The 27,084-nt window shown below is 35.6% G+C and overlaps 1 protein-coding gene across 2 annotated transcripts in view; it reads left to right on the top strand.

The window, feature by feature from the left end:
- ACVR1C (activin A receptor type 1C) overlaps positions 1-27,084 on the top strand; it is a 76,671-nt gene that overhangs the window by 37,088 nt on the left and 12,499 nt on the right. For both annotated transcript variants that reach the window (XM_003133418.6, XM_013984145.3), the window contains 5 exons: positions 12,538-12,777; positions 17,937-18,167; positions 20,741-20,908; positions 22,515-22,671; positions 25,089-25,213. In XM_003133418.6, the coding sequence (XP_003133466.3) occupies positions 12,538-12,777; positions 17,937-18,167; positions 20,741-20,908; positions 22,515-22,671; positions 25,089-25,213 (921 nt within the window). The remainder of the gene's footprint in view (positions 1-12,537; positions 12,778-17,936; positions 18,168-20,740; positions 20,909-22,514; positions 22,672-25,088; positions 25,214-27,084) is intronic.

Below are 27,084 nucleotides of genomic sequence, written 5' to 3'. Positions count from 1 at the left end.
TGTGTCATCAGTGAATGTGATTGATATTTCCTGCTCTGCCTACTAGGAATTTATCAATTTCAGATGTGATCACATACTTATGAAATATCTAAGGACACACTGAAAAAGTAGACAGTATGACATTTCTATAGTACTTAATTCTCTATGTCACATTCATGGGTAAAATGGTAGAAGAAAAGGCCAGGAGGTGACCAAAGCAGGTTGGAGAAAATCTGGGACTTCCCTTTTCAGTTCCAGTTGAAAGCCAAGTGGATCCTTGCCTCCTGGCTCTTTCATCCATCACCTCAGACTGTGGGGTAATTTCTAGATAGCTGACCTGATGTAGGTATAGTAACTTATTCTTATCATGTTTCAGCTGGTCTTTTTCTGTCCTGGGTCTTGTTTGTAATAATTGGGCTTTTGTTTTATTTCTTTGTGACAAAATCCCACCTTGAATATTGCTTGTGAGTTTTTTCTCCCCATTCCTTTCCTGGCTGGTGTCCTAGTAACTCAGCAATTGGAGATCTGCAGGCACAAACTCTTGCCCTACCAAAAAATCCTTTCAATGGTTTGGCTTTAAATTCTTAAAACCTTAGACTGGTGGCTTTCATACAGGTTTCCATTATGACATACAGGAAAAAAAAAATATATATATATATTTATTTTATGTAATTTTTCCCAACCTAAATGCACACACATATGGAACAAGAATTTTACATTTTTTCTTAAAATGTGAAGTACTCTGTGCTCTTTCATTAAATAAAAATTCTTGTCAGACCCCACTAAAAAGTTGTTTACATATTTACAAGAAACATTATTTTAGTTGATATTTAAAATGTGGTAATTTTAAATGCAGCAAGGACATTTATTGTTTTAATTTACTAGTTCGAAAATCTATTAAGAATACAGTTACTATTTTAATTTGCAATGTTTTTCTTTTAGATGGCCTTTTAAAATCTTCTTACCTGTTCTTTTTAACACTAAATTGGATTGAAGTCAAATTAATTCAGATAATTCTAAGCAAGATTTGATTTAGATCACATTAAATTCAATCACTTGCCCTTAAAGTACTTCCTTGTTGGACATTGCATGTAGGTTTAATTTTTATGAGTTAATTGTTTTGATGGAAGTAATTTTATAGTTTGATGGAAATACATTAGAAAAATTGCTGCTTTCTCTGAAGCTTATTGATGTATTTATCTTTGATGCACTGGAGTGACCTTCCAAGTTCAACTTTTATTACAAATATTTACAGGGTTTTTTCATATGTAAAACTTGAAAGGCAAAAATAGCCATGTATTTGACTAGTGCTTCAAGTTCATGTCTCTATTAATAGAAAATGTATTATTCTTTTCATTAAATAAGCATAGTACTGAATAGTTGAAAATTAAAATTAAATATAGGCTATACAAATCAGTTAAACAAGATTAAACATATATATTTCATGTAGTGTAACCTGTCTAATTTCTTACTACTGCTTATTTTTGGGCCAGATAAGTAGAGCTCTCTTCAACTCTAAAAATACCTGCCCTCTTTTGTTGATGCTACATGTCTTGCCCTGACTCCAGGAACCTTAGGTCTAGTACACCCAGGGCTTCATTAAATTTCCTGCACAGTAACTCATGCAAAGTGTCCACTCACAGCTTTCTCTGAAATTAAGAGAGAAGCCAGTTTGATGGGGAAAATTCACCTTCAAAAGTAAATGAGATATTCTTAACTCTTCAAGAGTGTTTCCATTTCAATTAAAAAGTATTTATTTACCCAAATTAGTGTGTGCTTTGGGGGGGTGTGGATGGGGAGGGTGGATTGTTTTAGGGTAAACAAACAAATAGATGAAAAAGTTCCATTCACATTGGAAGATAATTTGAATCTGTCTCCCTATAATGGATTTTGTCTGTGAATCCTCTTAATAAGTTTTCACAGTTCCTTCTCTGATTTGGGGTAAGTTGAGAATTCTGTACCTGTTCTCCAAGCTTCTTTAAACTCTTTCTCTGTATTTTCTAATATTTAAATCTCTGATCATTGTTATATCTATAGCTTCTATGCATTTGAATCTGCTGTTTTTAACTCTGCTGACTCATATTCTTGGTGGCTACTTTCCTTGTGCGTTTTATAATTTTTGATTATAAGCTCATGTTTTGAGAACCATATACGAAGGAAACTTTTGAAGCCTGTATTTAAAATACGTTCCTCCAGAGAAGATTTATATTAGCTTCTGCCAGGTATCTGGAGGTGCTACCAACTGAAACCCATTTAGTGTTTTGATTAGGTTTTTTTGGCCAAAATATAGCATGAATTCTGCCTCTAAGTCTGCCTATGTGGATCCACACTTTTAGTGAAGAACTCTTAAAGAGATTTTTTAATTTTTTCTGCTCTGCATAGAGTCCAGGTTGAGATAGATAAATATATGAGTATATACCCTGTTTCTCTCTGCAGAACATTTTCTATTTTATTTTCAATGTAATGCCATTCATATTTGACTGATTTATACAAAGATCTCTGATGTGAACTTTTAACATTTCAGAAACCATGTTTTATCTCCCAATCATGTGATACAGTTTGATAAACTCAGTGCTTAACTACTAAGAACTGGCAGATGCCTCCAGGGTAAATGGAAGCCGTAGTGTTCAGATATCTCTTTGATTTGCATTTTATTTTTAGCTGCTGAGCAATTCATTTATTTTCCCATCAGTTTAATCATATAATAGAAAAAATAGTTTTTCATTTATATTTTATTCAGCATTTTTGTGTGTGCTGTACTAAGAAGGGCTTCTGTGGACATCTAAAGAGTAACTTGGCAGACGTGGAAATTCCAGGATAGTTTATTTTTGAAATGATGCTGGCATAATTATCTATCCATCTGGGAGAAAACAGAGCTGTACCACAGTGTCATACCATATACAAAAATAAATTACAGCTTGATCAAATATCTAATTGTGAAACATAAAACAATTTAAATGTCAGAAGAAAATTTAGAAAAAAAGATTTTTATGACTTTACAGTATGGAAGCTGTTTTTAAATAAGACAGGAAATCCAACTGCTATAAAAGAAAAAGACAGCTATAATTGACTACATGCAAACTAAAATAAAAATGAATAATAAAAGACAGCATAAATAAAACCAAAGATAAATTAAATGTGGGGTAGAGATATTTGTAGCATACATGATTGAAAAAAAGGTAACTATTTAAAAGATAAAAGAGCCTCTGTGTATGTGTTTGCATGTGTGTGTCCATGTGCATGTATGTTCATGCCCATGGCAAGAGAGAGAGTAAAAAGAGAGAATGAGAGGGAATGCTAAATGAAAACACACATGGAAAATTTTCGGAAGAGAATGTTCAATGTGATCAAGTAAATATTCAAATTTTACAGAGGAGAATATCCAAAAGATGTTCAGTAATACTAATAGCTGGGGGATAAGCAATGAGGTCCTACTGTACAGCATAGGGAACTAATAGAAACTGCCATGTTTAGCAGAGATGTCAAAGGTATCTTTGCTTATTGCAAATTTAAATCAGATATAAACCCAAATCCTTCTAACCCCAGGGAATAAGCTTGGGTTTCTTACTAAGTAGAGCGGGGGGAAAAAAAGAAATGAAGAAAAACAACAACAACCTAAAAACAAACTGAAAACCTTATTCATGAGAAGCTATATACAGAGCCTGACTATCACATGGATTTTAGGTCTAAGTGCCCATTGCCTAAATAGTACTCTCCAGAAGAAAAACCATTTTTTCATTTTTAGACTTTGATAAACATTTTATTTTTAATTTTTAATTATTTTTTATGATTTTAATTTTTCCATTATAGTTGATTATAGTGTTCTATCAATTTCTACTGCACAGCACAGTGACCCAGTCATATATGCATGTCTTTCTCTTTCTAACTTACTTCACTTAGTGTGAGAAAATCTAGCTCCATCCATGCTGCTGCAAATTATATTATTTTTTTCTTTTTTATGGCTAAGTAGTCTTCCATTGTATGTATGTGACACATCTTCTTAATCCATTCATCTGTTGATAGACATTTAGGTTGTTTCCATGTCTTGGCTATTGTGAATAGTGCTGCAATGAACTTATGGGTGCATGTATCTTCAGAAGAAAAACTTTTTAAAGTAGACCTAGATTAACAGTGCCCCTAGTTGCCTCACAGAAGCAAATTCAAACTCTCTAGAGAAAGCCACTTTAATATTAAATTTCAGAGAGATACAACAAGCACTTTTGCAAGGACATGAGCGGACGCAATGAAGAATAAGAATCCCAAGCTCACAGAGGTTCAAAACAGCATAAACATGAGCCATTAGAAGAGAACAATAAAGTTTCTTATATTGGAATTAGCAGACAATGGTTATAGACTAGCTACTCTTCTAAATTTAAATAAACAAAAGGCAAATTTAAAAACATTTTTTAGAGAATAAGAATTTGTAAAAAAGTGACCTAACAGATTCGAACATCCCTGGGGGATGGGAGAGGTGATCATGGAGGGCATCTCCAAGTGGGGGAACTGGTAGGAGGTAAGGGGGGTGCTGGTGATGCATGGAGATTTATAATTACTTTTATATTAAACCTATACATTGTATGTACTTTTCTATATATTTATTGTATTTCACAACAAAAGAAAAACAATCCATCAAGTTTCAAAGTAACTTTTGAGTATGGGTAAATTTATGAAAATTATATACACTCTTAGTATCTGGAGTTGATATTGGAGAGCTAACAGGCTAAGGACATTATTTAACTCTTCCCTTATAAATTTTTATATTGTCTGATTTGTTGCACATATGTTCTTTTTCTTTTTTTTTTTTGTCTCTTTTTTTTTGTCTTTCGAGGGCCGCACTCGCAGCATATGGAGGTTCCCAGGCTAGGGGTCTAATCAGAGCTGTAGCCACTGGCCTATGCCACAGCCACAGCAACTCGGGATCCGAGCTGTGTCTGCAACATACACCACAGCTCAGGGCAACGCCAGATCCTTAACCCACTGAGTGAAGCCAGGGATCGAACCCGCAACCTCATGGTTCCTAGTCAGATTCGTTTCCACTGTACCACGACAGGAGCTCCATATATTCTTTTTCTAATGAAAAAAAATCTAATGGATCAAAGCTTTACGAAGACTATGGATAAGTTTTTTCAAAGACATCTAGTTTCCTCCAATCCTCATTTAGTAGCAGAATCTAGACTTAGCTGGGTGTATGGCTATCCACCTAATAGACAATATTTTCAGCTACTCTTACCTGTAATTGTGGCCATGTGACTAAATTCTGGCTAATGAGATGACTGGTAATGTTTTGGAGAATGTCTGAGAAGACTTAACTTGAAACAGAACTGGCATCTTTTTATGCCATTCTCCATCATGCTGCCTGGATGTAAAGGATGGAGTTTAGCAGCTCCTGGGTCGGCGAGGATGATGACCACACGACAGAGATGGAAATAAGGGAAATGAAAGGGGCCTGATCTAAAATTTCATGGAGCTATTCTACTAACATCGGACTCCTCATCTTCAAATTTCTTTTACACGAAAGAGAAAAGGATACTTCTATATAATTTTCCTCTGTGATTAGTAATTAAACCCAACTCTATGAACATTGAAACAGCAAAACAAATCATGGGTTGTATCTGCTTATGGGTTGTATCTGACCCACAGACAGCTTTTGTTTGATCTACATGGTTTCTGGGGGAGAAATTGAATTTCTCCACAGTGTTCAAAATTAAGTCTTAATAAGAAAATCCGGATACCTAACTTGTCTTAAAAAAAAAAATCAGAAGTCTGACTTCCTTATTGTACATGGGTTTTCCCTGCTCATTTATTCATCCATTCAATATCTATTGAATTTAAATCCATTGGCCTAGAGTGCCCACTATCAGTAGTTCAGTATATTTTCTATTTTAATATAGTTGAGTTATCCTGTTTAATACAGTTTTATGTCTTTTTCTTTCATATTTTTGAAATGTCTTTTCCTATGTGAAGGATCGTATATTGCTGCATGTTTCTTTCATAGCTGGGTTGCATTTTGATTTGGAACAGAAATGATTTCTGGTGACTCTAGGTGACATCAGAGATCTGCTCAGAGAAATAGCAGTGGTGGCAAATAACATCAAGAGCACTCTAAAATTGTCTAAGAAAATTCATCTAGGATAAGGTCAGGAAATCTGGGCTAGAAAGCCTGTTATTTATAGGGTTAATTTTTATAGGAATTGCTCTGTAGTTTTATGTGTGCACTAATTGCCACCCTTCATATGGAAATAGACTATTCAACAAACACATTCTTCCCGTTTTGCTACCAAAACATACAGGGCTTGAAAGGGTAAGTGCAACAATAATTCCTGATTTTTCCTCTTGGAGTTCAATACATTATTTTAATACATTGTATTTTTGACTAATTCAAATAATTAATTTCAGCAAAGAAAATACATGCACAACATTAAAATATGGGTGCTTTATTAACCTCAATATAATTTGCTCCTTCCTGTTCTCAGTTATGTAAGGAAAAATAAGAACAATTTTTATTTATATCAGCTAAGGTAGGTGAACAGCCCATATTGATTAGATGCATGTCTAAATTAGATTTTAAACCAAACTGAAGGATTACATTTGAAGGAAGGCAAACTTCCAAAACATTAGAAGCGATTTATCAAAAATTAATTTTAAAGCTTACTATAATTATAAAAATTTCCAGACTCAGATAGTGAGTATTATTCTTTGGGGAGTTGAAAAGTCTTGTTTTCTTAATTCCTTTAGAAGAAATCCACTGTTGTCTCTTAAACGTTATGGCTTTCTATTTTAAACATAAATACATTGCTCTAGGCAGTGTAGGGTGACATCAACATGCTGAGAAATACTTATGGGACCCCTTGTGGTATTGTTCTGCCATCACAGGAACAAATCCATTTATAGCTCATTCTCTGAGGATTCAGTGCACACCTGACAGGTGTGCCAGACAGGGTTTTTTTTCCTCCCATTAACTGAAAGATGCTATGAATTTTACATTTTGAAAAACCTATGAAATATAAGCATACAAAAAGTCAAACTCGTGCTTTAGATGTTTAATAAAAGAAGCATTTCTTGTCTCCAGGAACAAGTACATTGATTTTAATTATGAAATTTTGTTCATAGGGATGTCATAGGAAATTGAAAGTGAAATTTATAACCAGTTCTAAGTTTAGGATTTTACTATGTAAGCCTTATTTTTCTCATTTACATAAATACTATTACCCATTCACTCAAATATTTTTCGGGTGATTATCATGAACAGGACATTGAATTGGATCAAAATATCATTATCTCATGTCAGTCTTTTCTGAGTGAACAAGCTTCTTTGTGTGAATAAGTTAGTTGTGGGAGAATTTATATTGATGTGAACATTAGGACAGAGAAGTGTAACTTTTCCTTTGTCATCAGTTTTTTTAAGTGCTTTCTCTGAGCAGTGCTCTCTGATATGAGATAGGATGCTGTTTCCAAGGAACTTTCATTTTCCTTATGTAAAAAATTGGCTTAAGAAAAAAACCCTAAAATATTCCTTGAACATTACATCTAATTTCTTTACAGATATGTATCATTCAAAAATATGTGTTTTGATGACAGATTAAGAAATTAATCTCTGAGTGCACACCCTGACATGAAGAAAAACTGTGAAGCCAATTTGAATTCTTTTACATTGTGTTAATCTCATCTCTGCTTGACTCAAAGTTCTTCCTACCCCTTATGCCAAAGAAAATTATACTCTTCAATTTAACATTCCCATTTCCTTAAAATATAAAAATGTCATTCTTCTTTTTTTTTTTTTTTAGGGATGCACCCATGGCATATGGAAGTTCCCAAACTAGGGGTCAAATCGGAGCTTCAGCTGCTGGCCTACACCACAGCCACAGCCATGCCAGATCAGAGCCACGACTTCGACCTACAGTGGTGTAGAGTGTGGAGCTCATGGCAACACTGGATCTAGAACCCACTGAGCGAGGCCAGGGATTGAACTCGCATCCTCATGGATACTAGTAGGGTTCATAACTGACTAAGCCACAGCAGGAACTCCAAAACATCATTATTCTTAATCTCTGATGCTAGTGGACAAAAGATTTGAAGCTTCTCAGTGTTCCTCCCAGAAAACCAGCATCACAAGAACTAGCCAGGAAACATTTTTGACGTGTGGTGCACTCTGTCTGTTACACATTTATGAAATCAGGCCAAATGAACAAATGTACGCAAATAGCCATTTCTAGATTGAGCACGGAATGATGGAGTGGCCCTTCAATACCTCATTTGATTCAGTTAAAAGGCAGAAATAATTCCCTTGTTATTTCTGCCACTGCCATGGCTCGTTGAATCCCTAGATTAGAAAATATTCTGCCATTTTTCAGTACTTGAGGTTCATGTTGATCAGAAACAACTTGTTTGACATGATTATTCTTGCTCTGTGAAGAAGAGAGACCATTTGCTGCTCCCTATAGTGGAACATGTTGGAAGGATCTAACTGAATTAACTTCTAAATGGATTTTTCCTGATGACATTTATAAGGGTCACTGTGAAGAAGTAGGAGTTTAGGACAACTCCAGTAGGTGGCCCCCTGTAATCAGTGACTAAAGAATTGTATGGAATTGTTAGACAAAACTGGTGGCTTAACTCCTTAATCTGTTCTATTTCCCATGTGTGTATTTCATACATGTAAGTTTTTTTTTGTTGTTTTGTTTTAGGGCTGCACCCGCGGCATATGGAGGTTCCCCGGCTAGGGTCAAATCAGAGTTGCAGGTGCTGGCCTATACCACAGCCATAGCAATGCGGGATCTGAGCCATGTCTGTGACCTACACTACAGCTCACTGCAATGCTGGATCCTTAACCCCCTGAGTGAGGCCAGGGAACCACATCCTCATGAATCCTAGTCAGATTTGTTAACCACTAAGCCACGAAGGGAACTCCCATACATACAAGTTTAATTACATATTCTCTATACTTGACTGACTCATCATTAATGGAACAGTCTTAAAAATGGAAATGATCAAATAAGAGTTCTTCTATGATCAAGAATGTAAAAGCTGCTTGAAAAATTAGTATACGTCACTGAAATAACTTATTAACCTGTATTTTTTTAGGGCCCCACCCATGGCATATGGAGTTCCCAGGCTAAGGGTCAAATCGAAGCTGCAGCTGTTAGCCTACCCCACAGCCACAACAACGCAGGATCTGAGCTGCACCTACACCACAGTTCATGACAATGCCAGCTCCTTAACCTGCATCCTCATGGATACTAATCAGGTTCATTACTGCTGAGCCACAATGGAAACTCCTTGAAGTGAATTCTTAACTGCACTACTGTCTTTTTCTACCATGACTCATTGTGTATAAACTGCAGGGTTTCCTGGCCCTGTAGAAATTATAATCAACATTTGGTTTAGAAGATAGTTTTACAAATATTTGCCTTAAAAATTGCTCAGTGCTCAAGGAGCTCTTTATGAATAGTGTTGCTAGCCTTTTTCTAGCCGAGTCACCTTTTTTTCTTACTAACTCCTATCAGTAAATTTGTTCGCTAGAAACATTACCCATCTGTAATAAACATCCCTAAGTGCAGTAGCCATCACTAGAGCAGTGCACTTATATAGATATTATTCTGTTTTCAGGGTTGCTGACCTTTTGCCTCTTTGTTGGTTGCCATAGTGATGATCTGAACTCTGCTTAATAGAGCTTTACTAAAAAGAAGACAATCAATAAGCTTTTTACTGTACTATTTATATTGATAATTTCTAATAACATATATCAAAGTAAAGTGTAGCCATATAAATGTATCCAAGAGTGGGATTTTATTTTTAAAAACATATTTAGGTACATGTTTATGTAAGTTGCAAATGATTAAGTACATTCTATGACTTTCTTAGAATTCCTAGAATACCTTTGTGAGGACATAAAAATATGGAGGCAACTTGAAATGTAGATTTGAAAGATTATTGTGAGGTAGGTAATAAAACTCCTTTATAACAGCAGACTTTAGAATTGCAGGTTCCATGGTTAATGATTTTTCAATCAAAGGCAAATCTGAAAACTGTTTACCACTTTGTCCTAAGAACACTCAAGGCCAAACTCTTCTCCTATGCACCTCTACAACTTCTAATGATTTCAGAGGAATCCTAAAATGCTTAGGAGTAGGGAAGTTGCTAATCTGCCTAAATTCATCTGGCAAAGTAGAAGAGCATGAAATATGTTTGTTTCCAAAGTTCACTTGACATTTTTAAATCTTTTACTCACCGGTAGTAGATAGATTACTATTTTTAGGATTATAATGAATCTTTTAGGAATATATTTTTAAGGAATTTGATTCTTTTTCCTTCAGAATTAAAAATAATTGTTTTCAAATTATATTTACATATTCTGGTTAACATGTGTGTGAAATGCAAGTTCATTTAATATAATAAGCTCTCTAGAATTGTCATTGCAAATAAGGAAATCCGAGGAATGGTTTAATTCTTCCTCTTATGAAACATTAACATATATTCTTTGGAAGGAATCACATAATAAATAAATATTTGATGTGCCAGGTGGTGATAAGATCCAGAAAATGAAATAAAACAGGAAAAGCATATAGAGAGTGAAAAGGGAATGAGAAGGAAGTACTATTTTAGATAGGGTTGTTAGCCCAAAGCATCCTCTCCTGCCTGGATTATTGCATCAGGGTTCTAAATGGGTTGTAGATATTTTTGAGGTATGCATCTTTGCTGTAGATATTTTTGCTGCAAACATTTTTTCCCATATAACTAATTGTCTGTAAAGCAATTTTTCCATAAAAGATAAAATAACCAATTTGACAATTTGGTTTGATAATTTGGTTTCATTTCTCCATTGATGGTGTACTCTCATTTTTATATTACATAAATCTTAAATCTCACAATGGTCTATTCAGTGACAGGTGGATGTGGTGAACTTAAAATATTGGATGATAACAATTATGTATATTGACTTGATAGAAAATATGGCACTAAATTATTGGAAGTGTAAAATAAGAGAATGTAAAGCTAGATTAAATATGATACTAGAAAATGACAATATACTGATTTGCAGATCCTTCAATGATTTTAAGGTACAGAGTTGAATCCCATACAACTTTATAATGTCTATCAATGGACATGTGACAATTTGCCAAAACAAACAACAGTGTAGAGACTTTCACAAAGTGAGATAAAGCTCAGTTGCAAATATGCATCCTAGTATTTGGAAACTGATACTTCTCTTTTTTTTTTTTAATTAAAGGATAGTTGATTTACAGTGTTATGCTGGTTTCTACTGTATAGCAAAATGACTCCCTCCCCCTCCCCCTTAGAAACTACAAATCTGTTCTCTATGTCTGTGAGTCTACCTCTCTTAATGAAGGAATAAATTTTAGTGAAAAAGAAAAAGTGTGACACCAAATTAGAAGACAAGCAAAAAAAAAAAAATTAAAAAAAAGAATAAAATACTATGAAGCCCTTGGAAGACAAGTGCTTAGATATAGCTCACTAAATAACATTAGTTAAAAGTTAGTTACTTGGGCAGTATCACCAGGAACCTATACACATTTTAAATGTATTCAATATTTTGTCTTTCACTGTAAAGTCTTTTAAACTTTTAAACTCATTTTTCCTGTTTCATGATGTCCTTTTTAATGTAATTGGTCTCTTAGCTTTTACTTTCATATCTATTCACACAGCAACCTCTCAGAATATGTTAGATATCATCTTTTGTCTGTTCAAAACCCTCTGACAGCTTCTACTTGGAATATAATTCACAATCCTTTTAGCTCACAAGACCCCATGTGATTTTTTCCGTTTTTGCCCTCCTTGACCCCATTTCCATCTACGCTTCTCTGGTTTTACTGTGTTCCGGGCACAGGTTGTTTCTGAACACACCAAATGGGTCTCCACCTCAGGGCCCCTGACACTTGCTTTCCTTGTGTTGGGAACAGGCTTCCCTGAAATATTTCCCTTTTTGCTCCCCAACCCCTCCTCAGAGCGACCTTCCATGACCAATCTCTTTAAAGAAGCATCCCACCATCACTCTCTTTGCTTGTGTCTATTTTTCTTCATAGCTCTTATGATCTCTTGCATATTACATACCCGTAATTTTTTCTTTTTCACATACCCATCTGTGGTGTATGAGAATGTAAGCACCACAAGAGCAAGGATTTGGGCTGTGTCACTCACTGCCTTATCTCCAGCACCTGGAATAGTGGCCTCATATTGCAAGAGCTTAGTAATTAGCTGTGGCAAAAATGAATGAATATGCCTTAAGGATGGATTGCTGAAAATGGGAAGAAAAATCTAATAGCATGTCAAATTATTTGGAGGGTTTAAAAAGAATGCCAAGTGCTAGTGCTTTTTATTTCTATCTCGCATTGTCACCTGGCATAACTGAGCCTCAACTGCATCCTAACCCCAACTCCTTTTCCCCATCTTTGCTTTTACTATAGAGAGTCTTTACCAACTAACATAAGTTCGTAAGAGCTGCACATTATAGATGTGAAATTTTGGTGATTGCATTTCCAATTTCTAAAATATTTACAGTGGGTTGACTTATAGTCATGTTCTTTCTTTTTTCAATTAAAGCATCACCAGATGCCCCCAAACTTGGACCCATGGAGCTGACCATTATTATTACTGTGCCAGTTTGCCTCTTGTCCTTGGCTTCAGTGCTGACAGTGTGGGCATGCCAAGGTCGACCGTGCACCTACAGAAAGAAAAAGAGACCGAATGTGGAGGAGCCCCTCTCCGAGTGCAATCTGGTAAATGCAGGGAAAACTCTAAAAGACCTGATTTACGACGTGACCGCCTCTGGATCTGGCTCTGGTATGTGGCTGTTGCTCATTTTACAGTCAGAAAAGCTTAAAAAAAACATTTTTTAATAAAAATGATCCCTAATATTATGAATTCCATTGTTTAAAATGCTTGATGTGGTGCATGGTAAATTCTAGCAGATAAACTTCTGTCAGGATTTGATGAAGAGAAAAAAAACTACTTTGACCTAAAGAATTAAATCTTCTCAGTTGCTTTTTGTGCCTTTAGGTATTCAGATTCTCATTTTCACATGCCTTCAGAATTTATTTCTGAAGCAAGAAAGAGTGTCTTTTCTCTGTTCTCTCCCCCATTGTGGTTAGTAATAATTGTTGTTGCTGCCTTCGTCTTGTTTCATGGGCACAAACGAGTTGTGTGTTTAAACAGTTGAGTTCTGGGGAAAATATATTATTTATACATAGTAGTGTTCTTTGCTTGTGATTATGAAGGTCTTCGCAATCTGTAGGCAACCCCTGTGATGTGTGTGTGTGTGTGTGTGTGTGTGTGTGTGTGTGTGTGTGTGTTAATAGGGAGCTGACCTGAAGTTAAAATCAAGAATGTGGTCTTAAAGCACAAAAATGGAAGATGAAAGAGAGCAGCATAGCATTCTTGTGCTAGCTTTTTGCGGCTAAGGTTATGTGATAACTCTTCCCCTTTTAATGGAACCTCAGAACCCCTGTTGAAGGAATTCAAAGTACCAGGCTGTATCATGGCTTCAATGAGCCTTCCTCATAGCACAAGGCATATGAGGGCTTTTTGGGTTTCCAGTGACAGAGTTTCCCCAGTAATAACAGACTTCCTAAAATGTCAGAGGGCTCCTGGTTCTCATGTATATTTCCAAAAAGCCTGTCAGCAAGTGGTTTTGCAGAAACATGAGCTAGGGTAAGGCTAGGAGAGTCATTTCAGTAGCCCCTGCACCCCCTCTTGCTTTGGAAAGATCATTAAGGATGACTACCCCAAGAAGATTTTGAGGAGCTCCCTTGCTCAAGGTCTTTGGGAGCAGGGCACAGTTAACAGGGCAGATGACAGAGGGACAGTAGCATCTAGATGAGCATCCGTATTGAACATGAAGCAGCTTTGGACTCAAGTACTCATCAGAGAAGAGAGTCCTGATTATGTCTTCCAGAAAACCAAAAGAGTTGGCTGCTTCTAGGGGCAAGATCTCTTGCCCTTTCACCAACCAAAGCTTCAAGGGTTACACCGTCATTGCACAAATTAGGTGGTGTGTTTCCAAAGGAGGAATATTGGAAAGAATATCTCCAAACTGCAAAGTTTATAAAACTGAAATACAAATTAAATTATTGGATAGAAAACTGGCATTTTTTTCTTTAAAAGTTGAACTTATTAGGATTTAATATTCTTTCCTTCCTTGAGTGTTACATTTTGGGGGCCTCTATGCTCTAATTTCTTGAGCCCTGGCAACATTCTAGGCTCAAATATGGGCACAGAGCTCTGATTTGTGCCAAGTTCCTTGAAACCTTATATAATTTATTAAAAAATTCAAGGGATAAAATAAACATCTTTTTAATTCCCAATAAAACACTTCAGTTCATTTGAAGATATAAGGCAGAAATGTGTGTTTTGGAGCTACTTTTTGAATATACTTAAGATGACCAAGGAGTTCCCTTTCAAATAAAATTAACTAGAGACTGAATGTTTACTTTAAGAAAGAGGTCATGAACCAGGGTATAAAATCAAAAATGAGCATTAAGTTTTTAGGTGTTTTTGTGCATCTTGAAACCTAAATCTAGACTTATTGACTGCAGGACCTTCTCTTTAGATTATTCTAAGTTGGAATTCCCGTCGTGGCGCAGTGGTTAACGAATCCGACTAGGAACCATGAGGTTGCGGGTTTGGTCCCTGCCCTTGCTCAGTGGGTTAACGATCCGGCGTTGCCGTGAGCTGTGGTGTAGTTTGCAGATGCGGCTCGGATCCAGCGTTGCTGTGGCTCTGGCGTAGGCCGGCGGCTACAGCTCCGATTCAACCCCTAGCCTGGGAACCTCCATATGCCGCGGGAGCGGCCCAAAGAAATAGCAAAAGGACAAAAAAAAAAAAAAAAATAGATTATTCTAAGTTATCTCTTAAAAGAAAGCTGAAAATATCACCAAGCACAGATAATTTCTCTCTGTTTCTGTCTCTCTCTCTCTCTCTTTTTTTTTTTGGCTGTGCCCATGATGTGGAATTTCCTGAGCCAGGGACTGAACCCAAGCCACAGCAGTGACCTGAACCATATAGAGACAAGGCTGGATTCTCAACTGCTAGGCCACCAGGGAACTCCAGATGATTTCTTTAATGACTGACTTAAAAAAGTTCTAAGCATTTTCCTCCAAAGCCAGCTGCATATGACCACTGGCTAACAGTAACAGATAGTCTTACTGCTACTGATCATCAGGGAGAATGGATCCCTATGCTGCAAAGCTTCTGTGACAAAACTCACCCATAGGAAGAAAATCAGACATGCTGCTTCCCCTCTGCTTCTCTTCTTTGGCCAGTGATCTTAAGCAAGAAGCAACTTTGTTAGATGTTGAGAGACAAAAATTGTGGGTTGGATCCCAATCTGGTCAGGGACAAATTTCAATGAGATATAATATCTGCAAGAGAGGAAAATGGACTAGGGTTTTATTAGACTGTCTTTGAGAGATGATTGTGTCTCAGCTTCTAAGAGTTTGGGTAGGTTGCTGCTTTCCTGTCATGATGTTACTCTTCTGACGGATGGTGATATTTTCATCAGACAGGCACCAGCTTAAATAGCCCTGGGTAAAAAAAGTAACATAGGCCTACAGGGATAGCCAAAGCTTATGTGTCTTCAAAGGAAATTTATAAATGTGTAACAAAAATTTCTCAGATTGTGATTATTATTATTATTATTGCTTTTTAGGGTGATATGGAAATTCCCACGCTAGGGGTCTAATTGGAGCTGTAGCCACCAGCCTATACCACAGCCACAGCAACACCAGATCCTTAACCCACTTAGCTAGGCCAGGGATCGAACCCACATCCTCATGGATATTAATCAGGTTTGTAAACCACTGAGCCACGACTGGAACTCCTACTGTTTTTGGTGGTTGATTTGAAAGGTCCTAAAGCAACCTTCATTGAGTTTTACTGTCTCAACTTAATTGCTCTGTCGAATACCTTAGATGATGTCTAACTTTGTACCTGGTCTGTGGCATCAATCATATGCCTAATCAATTTGCAGTTTGAATACATTGGCTTATCTAGTTCTCTAGCCAGTTGTCATTATTCTGCTGTTGTTGGTAGTGATTGGTGGTGGTGGTGCTTTTGTGAGGGGAGTGTGTGTGTGTGTGTGTGTGTGTGTGTGCGCGCGTGCATATGCATGCAAGATGAGGGGAGGGAGGAGAGAGATTGAAATTGCAAATTAGCTTAATAATTGTTAGTACAACTTTCATCATGTGGCAAGTGTTAAAATTGACTCTAGTTTACAAAAATAGCCTATATAGTTTGCTGTTAGAAATCTTTCCAACAAGAGAATGTGAATGGTGAGAGAGCAAGATTTTGGATTGAAAACCAGTGTTTTAGTTGTGGTCTGCCTTCCACTTCTTCCTGGGCAAGTTTTTGATTAGCAGGCAGCCCAAATTTTCTCATCTCTGAAATGGTAAAGTTGAACAAGATAATCTCAGAAGAACTTTCTGGCTGTGGGGCTTTGTAACTAATTGTTGAGACATGTAATAATTAATTTATAGTCTGTGCTTATTTAGTCATAGTGGGTCAGTCTCATGAAGATGAGAACATCTAAATAAATCATGAGTCATTTTAGGAGTAGAGGTCAAAGCCTGCAGCAGCTTACAGGGTTGTTGCTCTAAGGGTTTCCCAGCCGTCTGAGCACAATAACAACAACTAAACATGACTTTCTTGAATAAGTTAAACTGTGACCTCTTTAGCTATTTCCCCTCTAATTAAGAGTAATAAATATTTGAGGAATACTGTGGAAATTAAGAAAATGTCAAAAATTAGAAGAATGTAACATTTCACTCTGATAACAATAAATAGAAATAACTGTTATAGAATTAACATATCATTCTTTTTAGTCTTTTTCCTGTACATATTTTGATTGGCTAGATAGGCTTATTTAGATGGATAAAATTTCCTCTGCCATTTTTATTTAACAAAAGTATTGTTTTTATTACAGCAAAAGTATTTTCTGACATCATTAAGAAATACCTCTTCATAAGAAGCATCATTATTTTTGGTTCTAAGTAATCCATCCTAAGACCCAATGTTAAGGGCAAACCATCAATGAGCATGTAATATGCTACATACTGTAGCATATTACATGGTGCTTAACATGCTTATTAATTCTCACAGTGTCCCTATGAGATAGGTAATATTATTACCCACAGCTTTTCAGACAAGGAAGCCTAAGCTCAGAGAAATTCGATAACTTGCCCATGGTGACCATGTGGCACAGCTAAAATTTGAACCCAGATCTTTCTTATCTGTGATTTTAATCTCTGCAATATATTTAACAATTTTTCTATTATAAGATACTTTTCCTTATTTTTCCTATAAATAGTAATAATATATTAAACATTTTGACATCAATTTTTATGTATTTTTTCATTAAATCTTTAGAATAGTGGTCTAGAGGTAAAGCTGTTGGTTTAAAAGAACCTAAACATTTTATGTATACTCAGAATATATTTCTTTTTTACTTTCTTTTCTCCACTGAAAATGTCCATTTGATATTTTCTGTGACTGTACCTGGCTTTTAGTTCTATATGATTGCATTACTTAATCATTAAATTTGATTCCTACCTTAATTTTAGTTTGGTTTTTTAAAAAATTCACAAAGCTTCTGCATTCTAAGTTGTACTAGGAACCATATATTTTATTTTAGAGGCTAACAACATATGCTTGGTGACCTGACTGGCTTTAATGCACAAATCAAGGGATTTGCGACAATTGTGGAAAATTAGATATATGCAGCAACAGACTATGTTGAAGAAATTTTTATTTGTGAATATAAGACAAATTCATAGAGTGTTTTTTGAGCATGCTTTGACATTAAAGTTTGATACAATGGTCCTTATTTCTTCAAAATCAGTAAAATTATTAAAGTGCTTAAATGTTTGCTTTTTGTGTGGAAATAATGGTAGTTATTTTCTGGCAATTACTTGTTTTTAATCATCAACTTCATCTTTTCTTTGATTTAGGTCTACCTCTGTTGGTTCAAAGAACAATTGCAAGGACAATTGTACTTCAGGAAATAGTAGGAAAAGGCAGATTTGGTGAGGTCTGGCATGGAAGATGGTGTGGGGAAGATGTGGCTGTGAAGATATTCTCCTCTAGAGATGAAAGATCTTGGTTCCGAGAGGCAGAAATTTATCAGACGGTTATGCTGAGGCATGAAAACATCCTTGGTTTCATTGCTGCTGACAACAAAGGTATTTTCAATCCAATTGGGTTCAGCAGATAAAATGTTACATCTCTTATCTGTGAGAATACATATCTCTTTGTTTTTATAAAATCTACATGAAAATCTGATTTCTTTTTGAGTAAAGAATATGTTTTCCTCTTCTCCACTGATAAATGTGCAGAAAATGTACAATAGAGGAGGGCAAATGAGTGATATGAAATCATGATAACACTGTAACCAGCTTGATATTTAAAATATTTGATCACTAGTATGGTACAGGAACTAACCAATCAGAACAGAAACTTCAATTGGAACAGAGTTCTGGAAGAACGTTGCTATACTAGGTTTTATCCCTTTAGTTGCTGGGTCATGAAAAGATCTGGAGGGGTCTTGGTGATTTGGCAGTTGATTTGGGTATCTGGGGCCAAGGAATATCATTAGAAGTTTTGAACAGCAGCTGTTAACTAATCAGGACAAAAATAACTCTATATTTTGATAACTAGTACAAATATAACCAGTGTATGCTAGTTGAATATTCATCTTTGTTGGGACTATAATTTTCATCTGTACAACAAATGTCAACTCCAGGACTATTTTCTATGAATATTATTAGAATGGTAGCAGGCAGGATAATTTTAGTGAAATTTTCTATTAATGTACTTTGAGTATGATTTATATCTTGAGGTTTAACATTAACAACTTCAAACAGTACTATAATCTAAGATTTGTAGAATAAGACAGACCATCAGTTTTTTGGTATTTAAATCAAGTCATAAAATATTGTATATATGCCTGGTAATGAGGGACTGGATATAGAATTTGTGGATTACCTATGCTCTCTTTCATCTTTTTTGCATAGCTTTTACTCATGTAACTGTGCAGTAGTTCCCTTAAAGAGAAACAGGGTACAAAGGTGAGCAAAACATGATCCAGTCAATTATTTTTTTTTAAATTTGAACTGGTAATACTCATGAAAAACTTTGGACAGGTAGATATTATAACTTATATCTAAAAAAGAAAATTACCTGTGGATATCAGGCACCTGTTATTACCTACGAAAATTGAAAATCCATGGTTATTTATATTTAACATAAGCTTGATCATGAAAGTATTTATTACTTAGCCAAAGAGAAGCTTAGAATTGTTATATCTTTTGGCAATAGTTATGTTTGCCAATGATTTGTCTTTTCTGATTTGCCAGGGAGAAACTGAGTAAAGCCAAGTAAACCAGAGAGAAACTGAGCTTTTTTTAAAAAAGATTATTTCCAAATTCTTAACTATACTATTGAAAACCAAACATTTCTTATTAAGCTGTTAAGATTTTTTCCTTTACAACATTGAGCTAAACTACCTACTGGTTAGCTTACTTTGCAATGCTGTGAAAGCAGTAGTGACTGAGGTTACATGGATCATCCTGATGGAGGTAATTTAAACATGTTTATTGGATTATAAAACAATGGTCATAAGGAAGCTCACTTTTGATTGTCTTTTCTTCAGTTTAACTGGTCTGCCTCTGTCAATGGCTTACTTGTAGTGGTTTTGATTCCAAATGATCTCTAAGATCACTTTCTTCATGCATTTCTGTATCTTTGGCAACATATATAATTTCACTTTTTGGCCAACTGTCTGATAAAGGCATTGATATGAGAGGGCAAAGATAACCACTGGTGTTAAGCAGGGAGAGAGTTGTGAATAAGGGTTAGTCTTAAATACGGTTAGTTTGTTAGTGCATTTTATTATGTTATGTTGATTTTTGCTTCCCTAGGAAATTATATCCGTACGTGGATTTGGAAATTAAATATTTGGATAACCAGGAGTTCTTGAACATAAAGCACTAGATATAAAAAGTCCTGAGCAAGTTATTCATTAATTATAGTTTCCTTTCACTGAGCCTCAAAACTGGTCAGGACCGCCCAGAGCTATTGTAGATATTAGATTGTGAAAGCTAAAGCTAATTCTAGGGACTCTAATAGTGAGAGAAATTTTAGGCTAATTTCTCTTCTGCTAAAACTCTTTTATAAACTGGATTAGCTTTTGGTTAAATGAGGTAAATTATTTGAAAATATCTAGTAATTGTGTTTGGCACTTACTGTAAGCTTTGAGGGAAATTATAAACTTCATATTTTGAAAGGTGAATAGTGTGAACATTCTTAGAATGTTAGAGCTTTTATTCTAGTAATAATACTTTGGGTAATTTTGTTATATTTCTCTTTTTATTGGTACAATCTTTCTTAAAAGCTCAAGAATAATATATAACACAAGACTGAGCCTAAATGCCTCTCTCAGTAGTGTCTCCTATAATGTGTTTGCTATTACCAGCAGGTATTGATATATAGGGAATAAGAAAGGAGGAATTCAGTTGTTAGAGTCACTGCCTTGCAGCTTCCTGTGGTGATGGTGGGTACATATAACAGGTTCTAATTTAACAATAGGATTTCATTGAAAATTTCCACTCTAACTTGGATTCTAAGTATTATCATGAAGGAATTAACTTTGCTTTGTTAACAATACAGATTTACTTTAAACACTGACCGTTGTTAAAAGCTTTTGGCTTCTTTCTCAGTATAAATTTATAGCAACAAAATAATTTTTTCCTGTTAGATAATGGAACCTGGACTCAACTTTGGCTTGTCTCTGAATATCATGAACAAGGCTCCCTATATGACTATTTGAACAGAAACATAGTGACAGTGGCTGGAATGATCAAACTGGCACTTTCAATAGCCAGTGGTCTGGCCCACCTTCATATGGAGATTGTTGGTACACAAGGTATGTATTTTCTTTCTATTTTTTTTTCTCCCTGAATATGAGAATGGAAACACTAAGTTGTATTTTAGTGTTCTGTTGTGCTTTAGTTATTAGAAAAATTATTAAATGTTAAGAAACACTAAAGGTTATTATAAATAGCTGAAGCCTTGGTCATGATATGGTCAGCTTCATCTATATCCTCATCATTTTGTATATTATTCATAATAACATTTTTATGCCTAGTGGCTCTTTGCCCTTTAGAAGATATCTTGCCTTGGTGGCAAATGCTGTTTTTAGAGAATAAAAATAATTTAACTGTTTATCTTTGATAATTAAAATAACTGGAAAGGGATATAATTTTAAAAAATTCTTATAAATCGTGTGCTTGAATGCCAAATAATACCCACTGCCTTTTCTGTTTATTGAGTTAATAGAGAATTGGCTCTAGAAAGTTATTATGCTAGTTAATGATAGTACTTCTCATATTTGGATTTATGAACACTTTAATCTCTTAAAAATTGTTGAGGACTCCAAAAATTTGCTTGTGTATGTGTGTTATCTCTATTAATATTTAATATATTAGAAACTGAAATTAAGAAATTTAAAAATATTTATTTACTTAAAGTACAGTACTTAACCAATTAAATATTAAGGTAAATAACAAAGTTTAACATTTTTACATAATTTTTTATAATAAAAACAGTCTAGTGAAAATAATGGTTTTGTTTTACATTTTTGCAAATTTCCTTAATATCTGGATTTTCTTTTTATTTTATTTTATTTTTTGTCTTTTTGCCTTTTCTAGGGCCGCTCCCGCGGCATATGGGGGTTCCCAGGCTAGGGGTCTAATCAGAGCTGTAGCCGCCGGCCTATGCCAGAGCCACAGCAACGCGGGATCCGAGCCGTGTCTGTGACCTACACCACAGCTCACGGCAATGCTGGATCCTTAACCCACTGAGCAAGGTCAGGAATTGAACCCACAACCTCATGGTTCCTAATCAGATTGGTTAACCACTGCACCACGACAGGAACTCCAATGTCTGGATTTTCATACATGTTCTTCATTCATTCCATCCTAGTATGTTATTCTGGTTGAAGTATATGCAAAAAAGGTGACATCACACAGATCTGTATTTAAAAGCCTCAAGGACCCCCAGGGATATTTGGGCCACTTGAGAACTGCTGGTATAGGGTAATAGAAGTTTGAAATGTGTTTTTGAAGAGAATATTTGCTAGGTTCTTATGTCAGCATAGCAATATTATTTTTTTTCCCTATTTAGTCAACAAATATTAGTTGGTGGTTACTAAGTGTCACCTACTATTCTAAACATCGGTGGCATGGTGATGATTAAGACATAGTCGCTGCCCTTCTTAGCTTATAGTGTACTTGGGAAGGGATATATAATTAAACATGAATATAAATAAATAAGATAACTTAGATAGTGATAAGGGCTATGAAGAAGGCAAAATGGGATACTCTGATGAAGAGTGACTTGTGCTGAAGAATGGGTGTCAGAAGACTTTTCTTAAAAGGTAGCATTTGAGCCAACTCTTCAAAATGACTCATTTTGGATGGATTCAATGTTCAGTAATGAAAAAGTGAATATGTTTATCTTATGCTTCATAGGTAAACCTGCTATTGCTCATCGAGATATAAAATCAAAGAATATCTTGGTGAAAAAATGTGAAACTTGTGCCATAGCAGACTTAGGGTTGGCTGTAAAGCATGATTCAATACTTAACACTATTGACATACCTCAGAATCCTAAAGTGGGAACCAAAAGGTAAGATAATTCATTTTGGTAGTATACAAAGATTTAATGACTTCCCCATAAACATGAATGCCTTGGATATGGGTATAGGGAAGGGGGTGGTGGTCCAAGTGGGAAATCATTAGGCCCAGGAAAGCAAAAAGTCTTCTCTGGGTCACTGAGAAATCAGTGGCACAAAGGTTATAAAGCAAGGAGCGGTGGCATTTTGGTCATATAGAAAGTGACTCTATGGGTTGGGGTGCAGTAGAGAGGAATGATGGAAGTGATGGTAATGTGTAATTCTTAGTATGCCACATCTGAGAAAACATTTTCATAGGAGAAAAAAAAATGTCAGTGCTATGTAACTCCTCCAAAGCCTTCATACTTCATAAATGCACTGAAACTCAGAGCTAGTTCTACACATTCAGGTTCTAAACAACAGATAAAGAATCAATATATTGGACTAGATGGGTGAGGAACTGTATATATGAATTCATATAAGTGCTACTCTCTCAATATTTAAAAATATTATATAACATATTTAGTAATAGTTGAACTTATCCTTAAGTCTCCCAAGTTGATGTGCATTAAGGTGAGTTTGGACACAGCTCTCGCTTTCAAGGACCAGAATCTCTGAAAATTAAGAACAAGCATGATATAAATAGAGCATGCCGCACATACCTTAAGACAGGCTCATTATTAATGGAATTTCTGGTGTTTTCTTGTTATAGCCAGACTGTGGCCATATGGTCAGCATACTTCCATTTCCTTTCATTTGAATTTCAGGATCTTTGCTACTTTGGCATAATTCCAAATTTCTTGACCTCGAAATCAGAAACAACCAAAACACTTTCCTGGAGTTGTTAAAGATCCTAGAGAATGGAGAATTTCTTAGTTGGTATGGTTAGCCTCCAAGCCATATTTGAGATTCTAGGCCAGTCCCTCTGAATCCTTCATCTGGTTCTCTGGGAGACTTTAATGGAGCCCCAGAAAATCTTCAGGACAGTTTATTCAGCCTAGGCAGCCCTAAAGGGCCTCTTCTCTTTTTCCTTTAAAAAGCAAGCTTTAGTATTTCCCATCGTGGCTCAGCAGTAACTAACCCGACTACAATCTGTGAGGATGTGAGTTTGATCCCTGACCTTGCTCAGTGGGTTAAGGATCTGGCATTGCCATGAGCTGTGGTGTAGGTTGCAAACATGGCTCAGATCCCACATTGCTGTGGCTGTGGTGAGGCCTGCAGCTGTAGCTCCAATTCGACCCCTAGCCTGGGAACTTCCATATGCCACAGGCACGGCCCTAAAAAGAAAAATGTAAAAAAAGAGAAAGCTTTAACTTATCCATCAGGGAACTCCTTCAGAGGATCTAAAGCTTTAAAAGGATCAGGAGGAATGTTGCATCCTCACCTCAATATTCTGAGAATTCCTCATATCTCCCTAGGACAGCTAGACTCAGTTGGGTCCCAAGGACTGTAGGATTCTTTGATTTGGTCCTAGTCAAACAAGGCTTTGATTTTCTTGGAGCCAGTGTATAATATGTATACATGTCTTGGAGCCAATGTATAATAAAATTCTTCATTCAGAGCAGGTATTTGTGGAATGCTGCTGAGCACTATGTTGGGGTCCTGTACCCACGATGATGAACAAAACATACTCTTTGCCTTCCAAGAGCTTTCCTCAGCTATAAACTACTAGTGGAAATTGAGTTCCAACTCTTCTATTGAGTGCTTTGCTTACTGAATTCCGCTTTGGCTTGTACTTTCCAAGTATTTGGCTTCTGGCCCACATGCTTTAACATTGAGTAGTGTGACCTCTAGTTCTTTTTAAATTCTTTTTTAAAGATTTTTTATTAGTTTTTAAAGTTTTTATTAAAGTACAGTTGATTTACAGTGTTGTGCTAATTTCTACTGTGTAGCAAAGTGACCCTCTCATACGTATATATGCACTCCCTGTCTTATATTATTTTCCATCATGGTCTATCCCAAGAGAAGATATAGTTTCCTGTGCTATACAGTAAGACCTCATTGCTTATCCATTCTATAGATAATAGTTTGCATCTATAAACCCTAGACTCCAAGTCCATGCCCTTCCTTCCCCTCTCTCCCTTGGCAACCACAAGTCTGTTCTCTATGTCTATGAGTCTGTGTTTTGTAGATAAGTTCATTTGTGCCCTATTTCAGATTCCACATATAAGTTATGCCATATGGTATTTGTCTTTCTCTTTCTGACTCACTTCACTTAGTATGGTAGATGACCTCTAGTTCTATTTACAATGGTTTTGAAATTATCATTCAATATATTATTATTTAATTTTATTCTATTACAATGGCACAGATCTACCTGAAAAATTGATGTAAACTATCTTAACATATAAGTTAAGGATTTATTAAGATTGTGTTTTACTGGATTGATGTAAAGTTGTAAACAGAATCTGAAAAGTGCATGTTTTTGAAGGTACATGGCCCCGGAAATGCTTGATGATACTATGAATGTGAATATCTTTGAGTCCTTCAAACGAGCTGACATCTATTCTGTTGGTCTGGTTTACTGGGAAATAGCTCGGAGGTGTTCAGTTGGAGGTAAGACTTTGGAAATATTCTTGTGTCTGCCTTACCTTGATGCTCTGATTCCGTGAACTGTACTGAACCATTTCTAAATATTTAAGAGATTACCTTTTGGTAATATCTTTCCAGTGGCAAAAGTGGAGCATCTTGCACACAATGGAGATTTTACGTTGTGATTGCTGTTTAGTTCTCCTGATAATTCTGATTTCAATAACAATACTTTGCAAAGTGCTTGAAAATGTTCTTCTTTGAGCTTATGTTCAGTTAACTGTGTCCCTACTTTATGCCAAAAATGAAACCCAAGGAAGTTAAATGATTTGCCAAGGGGTTAGGACTTGGATTAAAGTATTTTGGTTCTGAGGCTTTTCTTGTTTTTTTTGTTTTTTTCTCCGGCGATGATGAATATGTAGGGTTTAAGTGGAGGGCAAAAGTGGACAAAAACTAAGATGAAACTATTTGTAGAAGCAATAGAGTTATAGTGGTGCAGAACTAGAACATGGACACTGGAATCCCTGAGCCTGAGATTGAGTCCCAGATCTGGCACTTACTGGCTATTGTGATCTTTAGCAAATTCATGATAATCTTTGTGCCTCAGTTTCCTGATTCTGTAAAATGGGATTATATGGTACTTTCTTTAGTTGGTGGTTTTGAGGAATAATAATAAAAACGTGCGAAGGGTTTAGGATGGTGCTTATAAATGCAAAATTCAAACATTTATTACTATTATTATTATTTTGTCTTTTTAGGGTCACACCCACAGCACATGGAGGTTCCCAGGCTAGTGGTTGAATCAGAGCTGTACCTTCCAGCCTACACCACAGCCACAGCAATGCCAGCTCCAAGCTGTGTCTGCGACCTACACTTTAGCTCACAGTAGCACTGGATCCTTAACCCACTGAGCAAGACTAGGGATTGAACTCACATCTTCATGGATCCTAGTCGGGTTCATTAATGGCTGAGCCACAAAGGGAACTCCAACACTTACTATTTTCTAATTGCATATTAATATTTGTCTATATTTAGGTTTTTTTCCATAAATTTCCTTCAATAGTTGAAATAGTAATTTAGTTCACATGATTTGGAGTTCAATTTTAAATTATGGCATATCTTAAATATTTTAAATTAAAAGAACTAGAGTTAATTCAACTGATTCTATAAGGAAATTCTTGAATACAAGTAATATTTTGATAATTAAGTTCATTTCTGTTAATTTAGACTTTTAAATAATTGACCTTCATGTTAAACTGTCCATATTAGATATTTTTGGCTGTTTCTTTGGAACATTCTCAGATGTGCTACTTCTAAAATCCAAATGTAAAAAACTCAGGTTTTAAATGATTGCTAACAATTTTCAAAGAGAAAGCTATTTTGTTTTGAAAAGGATAAATATACTTCCATCATGGGAAATATACTTCATTCACAGAGTAATGAGGCCATGCTATAAATTTTGCCATTAGCATTACTTTGGTATTGCTCAATGGCATTTTATGTAAATCAAAATTAACATATTCATAATATAAATTACATTTTTATAATTATTAAAAGTGATATAAATGGGTTTGATTGCTGTCCAGCACAGTGAGTTATAAATATTGCAGCTGGTGTCACTGCAGCTATGGCATAGGTCACAGCTATTGCTCAGATTCGATCCCTGGCCTGGGAGCTTCCATATGCTGTGGGTGCAGCCATTAAAAAAGAAAAAATAAAAACCTAAGGTCCTAAAAAAAGTTGCTATAAGAGCTGAACTCTCAAGACATAATAGATAATTCTCTCACTTACCTACTCTGAGCCTGCACAGGCAATATGTAGTTGTTAGAGCACTCAGATGAACACTATATGATTCCCCAAAATCCTACAATATAAGGGGAATAATGGTCTGTTTTACA

Source organism: Sus scrofa, chromosome 15 (genome assembly GCF_054392235.1).
Source record: "Sus scrofa isolate SSC_HxYL_T2T_F1_AM1 chromosome 15, Sscrofa_HxYL_maternal_Yorkshire_Landrace_v2.0, whole genome shotgun sequence".
Classification (NCBI taxonomy): Eukaryota; Metazoa; Chordata; class Mammalia; order Artiodactyla; family Suidae; genus Sus; species Sus scrofa.
The sequence above is the reverse complement of the archived record's forward strand: the minus strand, read 5'-3'. Positions and strand labels throughout refer to the sequence as shown.